General features: G+C 31.8%; 2 protein-coding genes across 2 annotated transcripts; one reads left to right on the top strand and one right to left on the bottom strand.

The window, feature by feature from the left end:
• Positions 1–2,056, top strand: LOC119679267 (dnaJ homolog subfamily C member 21-like). The gene is made up of 2 exons (XM_038091521.1): positions 1–871; positions 930–2,056. The coding sequence occupies exons 1-2, from the start codon at positions 266–268 to the stop codon at positions 1,923–1,925; spliced, it is 1,602 nt and encodes a 533-aa protein (XP_037947449.1). The 5' UTR covers positions 1–265; the 3' UTR covers positions 1,926–2,056.
• A 13-nt stretch (positions 2,057–2,069) lies between these two features.
• LOC119679269 (LHFPL tetraspan subfamily member 2a protein-like) lies at positions 2,070–11,641 on the bottom strand. Its single transcript, XM_038091522.1, has 3 exons — positions 11,316–11,641; positions 2,394–2,889; positions 2,070–2,331 (listed from the first exon to the last, which is right to left on the bottom strand). The coding sequence occupies exons 2-3, from the start codon at positions 2,824–2,826 to the stop codon at positions 2,075–2,077; spliced, it is 690 nt and encodes a 229-aa protein (XP_037947450.1). The 5' UTR covers positions 2,827–2,889; positions 11,316–11,641; the 3' UTR covers positions 2,070–2,074.
• Between the last annotated feature and the right edge of the window lie 543 nt (positions 11,642–12,184).

The raw sequence follows: 12,184 nt of genomic DNA, 5'->3' as shown, positions 1-12,184 counted from the left end.
ATATAAAAAACTGACACTATTTCTTTTTTCACCAAGCAACGAAATTAAGTTAATTTTTTGGCAAAATCGCCGCGTGTAAATACCGAATTTAAAATAAAAATATTGACATACACCCTACTAAGGCGAATTCAACATTGAGTGAAAGAACAGATGTTTTTCACACATGTTTATTTAAACGTTTGCAAATGAAATGTAACTCAAATTTGTTGTATATTTAAAAAAAAATACCTGTTCCTTGGTGCAATTTCAAAAAACTGCGTAAACAATGAAGTGCTATTACGAGGAGCTCGGCGTTGCAAGGGATGCAATCGATAGTGATATAAAAACCGCGTATCGTAAACTGGCTTTACGTTGGCATCCAGACAAAAATCTTCAAAATCTTGAGGAAGCCAAAGAACGCTTCCAACTGATACAGCAAGCCTATGATGTACTCTCAGATTCACATGAACGGGCTTGGTATGATAATCACCGGGAACAAATTCTGCGTGGTAAGAATTCAGAATACGAAGAGAATTGCCTCGACGTGTTCCAGTATTTCACTGTGTCATGCTACAAAGGCTATGGTGACGACAGCAAAGGCTTCTACGCCGTTTACCGAGAAGTGTTTGCAAAAATCGTTGCTGAAGATGCAGAGTTTATGGATGATGAAGAAAAGGTGGCTGAAATACCAAGTTTTGGTGATTCGCAAAGTAACTATGAGGAAGTAGTGGGTCCTTTCTATGCTTTTTGGCAAGCGTACTGCACCAAGAAAACATACACATGGCTATGTCCATATGACATAAAAGAAATAAAAGATAGGCGCATACTACGTGAAATTGAAAAAGAATTGAAGAAACTTGCACAAAAGGCTAAGAAGGAACGGAACGAAGAGGTAAACTCTTGCTTTTATCATTCTCACAAATAATACATATATATTTTTCTTTCTTTAGGTGCGTAATTTGGTGTCATTTATACGTAAAAGAGACAAACGTGTACAAGCGTATAAAGTAAAGCTTGAAGAACGTGCAGCACTCAATCGCCAGAAACAAGAACAGAATCGTTTGGAGCAAATACGCAAGAGACAAAGAGAACTAGAAGAAATGCGTCAAGTACCGAATCAACATCTCAATGATAACTACGAAATGCAATTAAAAGAACTTGAATCGCATTATAATGATGATATAAGCGACGAGGATGATGAGGATGACATGTTGGAAGCATCTGAGGAAGAGCTAGAGACTGAAATTGAATATTATAATGAATTATACTGTGTCGCATGTAATAAATCATTTAAAAACGAGCGCGCTTACATAAATCACGAATCAAGTAAAAAGCATCGTGAGAACACTGAGCGTGTAAAACAAGATATGTTGGAAGAAGAAGAGGCTTTTAACTGTGCTAGTGAAGAAGAGGCTAAAACAGTGAATGACGATAATATAGAAACGCACGAGGAAGACGAAGCCATATTATCTTCTGCTAATGAGGAAGAACCAAAACAATCTAAAAAGAATAAAAAGAGTAAAAAATCAAAAACAAATAAGTCCACTTTAGGTACTCTTCCAAGCAGTTCCGATATTGAAGAAGACTTGAACAACTTATCTATTTATACAGAAAACAAAGACAACAGCGATACAGAAAATTGGAATAGCTCAAATAAAAAAAGCGCCAAAAAACAAAAAAATAAAAAGCAAGCAAAAGCTTCAAGTGACAACAAGCAAAACATTGAGGAAATAAAAACTGATCTCACAACCACGCTTATAACAGAAACTGAGAATGTTACTGAAGCAGCAACCACCCATGATTGCGCTACATGCAATGCTAAGTTCGATTCCAAGAATAAATTATTTGCACATCTTAAAAAAACCAATCATAGCGTTTATTTACCCAAGGCAAAAACGGAGTCTCCTGATGTTAGTTCGAAAAAAGGAAAGGGCAAAAAGAAGTAGTTACACATATATTTAAAGTACTAACTTTATTCTAGGCAATGTGCCTATCAAGTACGCCAATGTATTAAAAATTGTTACGTTATCTAAATTCTATTTGCTTATATATTTAAAATAAATATAATTGTAAAATACTATTCTGCTTTGTTTCTTCATGGAATACACACTAAACGTTCACCGCCCTCGACTCTTCTTTTCACGCGTGAACGCATATTCGAATTTTCTGCCTTAAGACTAATGCCTGCACAAATAAATGCCAAAATTACTCCGGACACCGCACAGTAGAACGATATACCAATAGTGCAATTAGCTGGATAAAATGGTTCCGCGTCAACACCACATAACATTTGCACACGTCTCGCTCCCCAACCAAGTGGATGCAGAAACAATGTCAACATCACTGATATACCTAAAAATATAGTGAGATGTCAATAAAATAAACAGATCCAATAATTATTTCAGCGTACTCACCTGAAATTACTTGTAAACATGCGGTCATGTTGTGTATGCTCTTACCAAAAGCTGATTGCCTGCAACAAGTTAAGAGTGTCAGAAATACTGTCAAGGAGAATACCGCAAATCCAAACGATATGAAAAACATAGCTATCTTCCATTCAGTCGGATAAACATTGCCATCTGTTGCAAAACCATCCAAATCGAATGGACCGCAATGATATCCATAGTCATGCATTGACTTGCAGCGCGTATAGATGCCCACAGACTGGAATTTTGCTTGCATAGTTGATATTACAAACGTTTGATTTGGTAATTTGTGTCCACCATAGATTATTTCTGGTCCTATAAGCCATTTTGGTGTTACTATGGCTGATACTATAAACATATCCGTTATGAGGCTCAATATGAACCAAATCAGACTACAGCCAGTAATTATAACGTAGCACATCGTCTCTATTTCAATGTTTTTAATTGATAAATTCTATAGTTCAGAATCAATACATCGAAAAATCTGTAAAAATATAGTATTAATTTTAAAACATAATAGTACTAATATTCTTTTCTACATCGTTAATATAAGCGTAACAAATTAAGATACAAGAGGGGATTTACACATTTTCGTATGCATTTCATATACATATAATACAGACAGTCACAAACTAGAAGCACTTTGTTCTTTGCGTAATTCTATTTTCCGAAATGTTCTCATTTATGTGAAGCTCTTATTTTGTCATAAAATGTAAAAATAATATAATAATCAAGCAGTGTTTTCACTTAAATTTATTTATACAATTATGTTTGTTTCTTGGTTTAATTTTTGAAATTAAATGATACGATATTAATATGATCTCATCTTATTGTGAAGAAATATTGCTCATACGATCAGGGAGAAACACCTCACTGGTTTTGCATCATTTCATCAAGTTATTAAAATGTACAACAATCGCAGAAGAAGATAGAAGATAATATCTGGTGATTCCCCATTTTTCATTTTATCTTATTGATCAATGAAAATGAAGAAACTTAGATATTAGAAACCCAAAGAATATTTTTGCATACCAAAATCAGGTTCTAATTTATAAGCGACCACTATATTATTATTATAAATATCGTCTAAATTTTTTTCTGGTATTTAAAATAGTGTATATGATATATAGGTATATATAGTACACATAATATATATATAAATATATGTATACATATATATAGTACACACGATATATATATAAATATATACATATAGTACACATGATATATATATAATAATAAGCCTAGACACAATAATTTACTGTCATACTTTACATAAAAAATCCTTTAAGCAGTAACCTTTTTAGTCCCACCTATAATAAAACTAGATCTTAGGAGCTTATCAAAAGGGATTGTGTGAACACTGCAAGGCGTACTGCAGTTTTTTCGGGTCATTGGTGTACAGTATACTGTTCATTCCTCATATTATTCACTGCAGAAGTTGTGGAAACCTACAGGAAAAAAAAAACAACTAAGCATTTTCTCTCTGAATGCCTGGCTTTGGCGTTTAGAAGAAATAAGTTTTTAGAAAGATATTTATTTAATAGATTATCAGACTTCATTGGTAAAGTTAAAAGACCTAAAAATTCGGCTGGATGGATTTAGTCTATATTCTTCTATCTTAGGGGTTCTTGTGAGGAATATGGTAAAATCGATAATTGAGGTACATGAAAAGTCTGTTGAGCTTCCACAGCAACCAACCGAGTCTGATTTGATGGATTTAGTCTATATTCTTCTATCTTAGGGGTTCTTGTGAGGAATATGGTAAAATCGATAATTGAGGTACATGAAAAGTCTGTTGAGCTTCCACAGCAACCAACCGAGTCTGATTTGTGTGGTGGCACCATTGGTTCATGTGCACTATTTAGTACGATTTAAAGTTTTTACTGCGCTTGTACACCGATTCTTAACGTATCTACAGAAAACACAATTGGTTAAAGAATATAAGGGTCAAAAAACTAGCTTGTAATATAACTTTGAATGCCCTGAAACCATTAATATAAGGAAAGTTGAGTCTGAAAAATAAAACTATTCCATCCACCATTAGAAAACCTTAAACTTATCAAAATATTAGGGGTATTCAGGCAACTGATTAGTTGCTACGGACTGCATGGTATATCAGTAATGAAGATATATAGAAAGAATGAAAGTTGAGAGTATGCAAAAGTAAATTAAAGACAAAACGCTGAAGTTATTGAAATCTGTGGATGCCCACACTAATTCAGAACTAGAATCACTTAAAGCAAATGGAATATACATAGGTATATATATTCTATCAAGTAGATATGCTGCGCTTCAAACTACTGTAAAATCACCAAAATAACTCATTATGTTACAGTGAATCTTCCAAGTAGTCACAGTCTCTATTGAGTAAAAATGCTTCAGATACTGACTAGCATTCCATTAAGTAAATTTATTCAGAACTATTGTTTCTAATAGATTGTGTATTGATTTCTAAATAGTTATCGGTGCCTACCACAAATTCCTTTAGTAGGAGTTGAGTGGAATACTTTTATTTTTATATAGTAAATAGTTTTATATCAGGTTAATTCTAGTTAGAGTACAAAATATCACTAATCCCTCTCTACATAGACTTATGACTCAGATTTTCTGTTTTGTATACTTTGTATTGGGTTAGTGACCAGTCCGTTAATCTCATAAATGAAGCATTTAAATTTATTAATGAAACTTTTATGTTTTTTTTAACATGAAATCTAGATTTAGATAAAATTATTCAGGGATAGACTTCGATATTTTAAGCGATCATTGCTTAGTTTTCTGAGAATCAAAATTAATTTTTTTGGCGTATTTCATGGAACTTTTAGTATATATATTTTGGGAACAATTGCGGTTATGAATTATATTTATAATAACTTCACAATAATTTATTTTTAGAAATTTTTATCTTAAATGTTTTTGAACAAATGAAAAAATTATATTATTCATTGTGCTTATATATACGTTTCCTTTGAATATTATTTGGAAAAGCACTGGTATCTCAAGATTCCTCTTGATGGGATTTATTAAACCATAAAATCAGCACATGCAAACTCTTAACAAAGATCAGTAACCATACATGCAGTTAAATATAAATGACCTAATAATTGAAGCTACGATAATATATATTAAAATTAACTTATGTACAACAAAAACAATAAGAAAAAACCCGAAAGATAACACAAATTTTCTAATAAACAAACTCAATTTAAAGAAGTGCGGGTTTTTACTTCTCTTGATAGCATGATCGAATAGTTTAAAGAAGTGGGAAAATTATTGTATCTTTGCGCCAATCTAAAAAGAAGTTAAGTTTATCGGAATTGAGATGAAAAAAGTAATTTAAATATTTTCAAATCGAATGCTTTGTCGGATTTCGTTTAAAGAACTAAGATTTTAACTGTCGACAGAAGTACTTATACAGAAACTTCAATCATTAAAAATATTAGGATACCATTCTTAAAGATTTAGTCTTTTGTTTAATAACTGTAAAGAGGACGAATACAGTGGTCCAGACTACCAGCCCGTTTGCAATGTAGATAAAGCCTGTTAGAAACTTTTTTTTATAGAATATCAGTCAACAGCGGAATCCCTCCTTGAAAAACATCATATACTTTGTGAAATGGATGATATCCAATCCCTTAAATTTTATATGGTAACATAATAGAGACACAGTATCACAGATACAACACAAACTAATCTAAGACATTCGGATGCGTTATTAATTAGTGAATGCTCCAAATTCTAAGTTTATAATATTAAATTCATAGAAATAAATCTGGGTCCATGTTTAATTAAAGTTTTTTAAAGCAAAGTTCTATTAGCTTTGAACTGAATATATATACGGATTTGAAATGTACTGTTAGTGTATATGGTTTAGTATAAAAACACAAGAAAATGACTACTTTTTATATTAGAAATAGGTAAATCGAGTACGCTAAGATGTTTGCAATGCTAATGGATATCAGTAACTGCTTACATTCTTGGTTATCTCGATGAACCAATCTTTTACACATAATCGCTTTATGAGACGTCACAACTATCGGAACAGGGTCATTATATCCTATGACAGTCAATATAAGCGCACAAGCAAAGCCTATTTTTTAAACCGCTATAAAAATTTTCAATGAAATTTGACTAAAAATATAATACCTTTACTAAAAAAAAAATTGAAAGAATTACGATTGAATATCAACACTATATAATATACTAACGCCGATTCAATTTTCTCTTTAAAACCTGAAAATAAAATATTTTACTTTTTAAAGATGAAGTCAATTACAGTTGTATTAAAATAATATAGAAATCAAACTAAAAGTGTTTCATTTTATTTTGAATCAAAACTAAACATAATGAGAATTGTATTGTGTATAAAACGCAATTCTCTATGTACTTTAATAATTATATTGTGTATGCTAACAGACAATAAATACTAATATTCCATAAATGCTAATATTCCATCTCACGATGTACTAAGTGGTAATATTATATAGTGGTCATATTAATAGACAGACAGACAATCTGATCAAGAATATATTGAGACAAACAGATTTCATTCGCTTCAATGTTTAGAGTATAAAAAATAATATTGAAAAGAGATAACTTTATTCCATAGAATTATCCACTAAGGACTCAATTCAAAGCGCTTCATTCACAGTATTGTGGATAATGAATAAAATAAATTAATTTTCCTAAGAGATTATCTATTTGAGCTTTATGTTATATTGTACTATCAAATGTATATATAAGGTAGCTGATGAAAATTACAACAAACTTCGCTCCGATCTAGCTATTAAACAAATAATATTTCAAAGCTCAAAATTAATTCATATGACAGTTCGTTGTGTTGTTTACAAACATATGAAGGCATTTTGATTTTTGTTTTGTAGGAAAGAAATTGTATGCGATGGAGTCCAAACATTATAGTATGGTTGCTTCATATTTGACTGGAAAAACAAGTGGTTAAGTCCTCCAACACCTTAATGTGATCAAATCATTTGTGTCTCGTGCCATAGCTCGATACCGTGATACTGGTAGCCTTGCCCGACGCCCAGGAAGTGGACAGTAACAACACTAGAAATAATTCGTAAAGTGAAGTAGCGAATTGAGCGAAACACACGCAATAGTTACAATCAAATGTCAAGAAGCTGAACATATAGCAAAAAAGGATTCAAAACATTATGAAAAATCTGCTCGGACTATAGCCATCAAGGTTCAATAAAGTGTATGATCTCTCCCATTTAGAGGAAGCACAAAAGCCATGTACATATGAGAATTTCAGTTATAGGTGTTGGACAATACAACAGGACTCAGCACTTGTCAATCCAGAATGACTGAATAACAACGTTTCGTGCTATTCCATCAACATAGGGGTCACCGCGTTCACCTGATAGTAACCCTTTAGATTTTTAGTCTGGGGTGTTTTAAAGTGTAAGCTTAGCAATAAAAAATATCAAAATATTGATCGCCTGAAGCAAGCGCCTGAAGCAGAGTACGATAGCTTTATTAGCCGTTTAATAATTCATAATTCATGCTAAAGGTGGCCATATTGAACTAAAATAAATTAACTTCAAAATTTAAAATTTTTTTTTATATATTTTCATTTATCTTTCATTAAATTTAAGTAAAATAAAGAAAATAGGGCGTTTTATTTTGACACAATTTTCGTTTTGGAACAATTTATACTCGTATGTGTTCTAAGGTTTTCTTTAAAGATCAAGAAATATACATCGCAAACTTCGACGTTATTAAAGTCAAAATTTATAATCCGATAAGTGACCATCTTCAGCTTGTTAACTTTGGTCACAATCAAGTAAATGAAGATATTACGTTTATAGCATAATTTTCCTAGTATATATTTAAGTTCGTATGGATGAACTAGATCTGTTATCTTTGTTAAAAATAATAGTATAATAATAATAGTATAATTAGGTGAGCTATATTTTTGATTTATAACTTGCTGCTTTATAATATAGGATTACTTACTAATTTATTAAGCCATAACCCGTTACCGTTACCTAACGCAGCATGTCTCTCAAGGCACCAGCCATGAAAAGATATCAGTATAACAGCGTGATGAAACAGTAGTGGGAGTTTTCGAAATAAATGTTCTTCGTAAGTTCTTTTGTGCTCAACAAATTGATGAATAAACATCTCACGACTTCGCTAGCTTGCTTATGTCCTGAGAATAAATATCAGCGGAGATATGCTGCGTCAGATCGAAACCCGTTAACAGGTTATTATGGCCATTTAGGTAAGGAAGAAAGTAAGTGATTTGCTTGAAAATTTATTTTTTTCAGTCATTTCTTGATAACAATATAGTAGTAGTAGTAGCAGTATTCTTTATTAATAATTTAAAAACAGACAATCATTAATCCATACTTTATACATTATGGTATTTACTTAAAGCTATGAACTAATGTCGTCAGCTTTACCTAGCGATTGCGTACTCATTTTATCCTCCTAATCTTGTTGCGAGTTTGATATCATAATTAGTAAATATTATTGTTATGCATATGTGGGGTTAAAAGCTTCCATCTATAATTTGTTATCCATATTTTAAGGCTTGGTTGAGACATACGCACAAATTCACTCAGTCTATTCCATGAAGGACACTGTGTAATTTCGTTTGGCTTAAGGACATTTATCCAAATTACTTGTATTAAGTTTTTATTAGTGTTGCTGAAAAAGCTACGCTTTCTGATAATGAAAAAGAAGTTATTTTTAAAGTTTAGATAGTTTGCGAATAGCAAAGATAGAAAGGACAAACACAAAAACTTTAAATAATTTATTGAAATTTGGCTGACCATACAACGCTGTTTCGACCATTGCCAAGTACTCATTATCAGTGGTCTTAGTCCAAACAAATTATATTCGAACTATAAACTAATTAAATTCGATTATTTCCTAAGACCACTGATGATGAGTACTTATATACGGACTATCAACTAATTGAATTCGATTATTTCCTAAGACCACTGATGAGATGAATACTCGCGTTGTGTGGTCAACCAAATTTCAATAAATTTCTAAAATTTTTGTGTTTGTCCTTACTTTCTTTGCTGTTCGAAAACCCTCTAAAGTACTTCTATTTTATTTCCTTCAAAATTGGGCAGATTGCGATAAAGTGATTATTGTTGATGACAATATATGTATATTGATTATATTATATTATATTTTTCGATTATAATATTACATTGAACAACATACTCTTCTTATATCATCAATACAGCCGTTTTAGAACTACTAATTCGGATGTAATTGCACAACAACTGCAACATAACCGTTCCCTCGCAATCAGTAATCAAGAGACATATTTAATCTATTCAAATATACATAGTATGTCCATATATAAAACTTTTTCTTGGTATTTAACACCCCACCACATGACAGTTTCTTTATGTGGAAAATATGTAAAATAATTTTTATTACTTAAAGCAATTCTAAACTTAAATAAAATAAGCATAGAGACATGCAGTCTTTATACCAGAACTCTCGTATCCCTATTATCTATAAATGCCATAATTATGAATTATTATTCAGCGCACGACACACTCATGCAATTATGCAAAGAAAACAGAATAAAACAAAAACAATAACAAAAACAAAAGCAAAAGCTAAAGCTTTTCCTTCCACGCTTTGTACTATTGGTCAATAAATGACAATAAAGAGACAATGACCCTACAATTCTACAATTATGGGCCAAACGAAATTCGAACTTCATTCGCTCGCTCGGTACGGAAGTAATAAACAATGTACGTCTGCCTAATCTTCGAATTAGTTTGTGATGTAATTTATTTGCTTGTACAACGATTGGATCGCTGAGTGATTATACATCTTTCAATTGCGTTGATTGCAAACGCCCCAATTGAACGATGGAGGAGACACTGGAGACACTGCAGAGGCGCACTAGAGAACTTTGCTGCATGCTGAAATTCAAATTAAAATTCAAATTAAAATTTAAATTAAAAAGCATCTGTTTTTGTTTTTTTTTCTTTTTGTTTTTATTGTTTTTGACATGTTTTACGATTGCACATCGATCGATCGTAGTTGAAGGAGCTGTTGTCAGCCATTGTACTATGTGTCGGCTTGGCTTATGACGGACATTTGCATATGCATATGCGGATATGTGCTGTGAAATATGTATGTAAGTAGCATGTACATATGTGTGTGGTTGGAAAAAGCACTTTTCAAGCAGGGGAAGAAGAAGAAGAAGAACGTTGCATAAATTTCGCTATTTACATATTAATAGATTTGGTAACAAAGACAAGGGAACAAACACAACAGGCACACTGTCAGAATAGCAAACAACAATTCGCGACTAGCATATTACAATAATAACAACAACAAGAAGAAGTAGTAACATCATTATTATCAACATTAGCATGAACTCGGCAATGGCGGTGGATTGCGTGGAATGCGTGCACAGCTGGGGTGCGGCTGGTCTATGTCTTTCGATCTAACTATTTTATAGGAAGAAGAACAACAGACAAACTTTTTGTTGATTTTGTAACATAATAACAGCAGCAATAACAAGCACAACAACATCAAGTGCAACAGCACTAACAACAACACTAACAACAGCACTAACAACAGCACTAACAGCAGCACTAACAACAACACTAACAATAATAACAACAACAAAAACAGAACAAGCATAACAAGAACTTTCAACGAAATGGAAAGAAGGGCGCGTTTCATACAAAAAGCGAAAAAAAAACTAAAAACAAAACAAAAAAAATTAAATAAAAAAAAAATAAAAAAAAGCTGCTTCACACACTGCTATTTGCTTTTGGCGATTAGAATTCAAATAATTATACATGAGTGCAGAGTTTGTATATATGAATAAAAATACTATAGTATAAACATCTTTATAAATAAATAAATATTTATTATATTCTATATAATTTTGCTTACATTTTCACAATAAACAAAAAAAAAAAGAATAGTATTTTTTTGTTAAATTTATTTTCCAAGAAATAATTGAATCCACTGCTTTCAACAGAATTATTTATATTTTTATTTATTTTGTATATTTGTTTTTATTTTCTTTTTGTAATTTTGAAATATACAATTTGTATAAACAAAATAAAAAATATTAAACTTTCTATCGGAAGCTTCGCCAACACTACAATAACAAACACCGCACACCAAAAAGTTCCCGAATTATGCTACCGCCGCGCCAGTGGCCGAAGAAAGACTGACAAAGCAGTTGCAGTGAAATGTAGCTAGCAGCTACCCATGCCGCCCGTACACCATGAGTGAGTTGTTCAATCCTGAATTAAAAAGCTGAAGCTGATTGAATTGTACTGTGCGGCAGAGAAAGGGGAGCACAAAACTGGGTATATCATTCAGCGTTCAGCGAATCATACAGCGAACATATGACGCATACAGTTAGGCCGGCCACACGGGCAACAGCCGCAACAGCGAACTTTTGCCAAACGCGTCTCACAGATGTGAAGTCATAGTTTTTGTTTTTTTTTTTGAATTACTTCTTTTTTTGTTTTCTGGTTCCCCCTTTTTTTTAAACCAATTTTTATGAGAATAATTTTTATTTATTGGTTTTGTTTTTTTTTTTTTTGTGTTATAGAAATAATGTATTTATATGTATGTACATATATAGCCAAAATGTGTTATAAATAATTAAACTTTTTAAAGTGCATAAGAAGTACGAAACGAATACTTACATATACTATACATACATACATATACACAAATATGTACATAGGCTTCCATCAACTCTGTCTCGTCTATGAATATTACATCAATCCATAAAGTAAGCATAG

Source organism: Teleopsis dalmanni, chromosome 2 (assembly GCF_002237135.1).
Source record: "Teleopsis dalmanni isolate 2A chromosome 2, ASM223713v2, whole genome shotgun sequence".
Lineage (NCBI taxonomy): Eukaryota > Metazoa > Arthropoda > Insecta > Diptera > Diopsidae > Teleopsis > Teleopsis dalmanni.
Note: the sequence above shows the minus strand (reverse complement) of the source record. Positions and strands in the feature narration are given on the sequence as shown.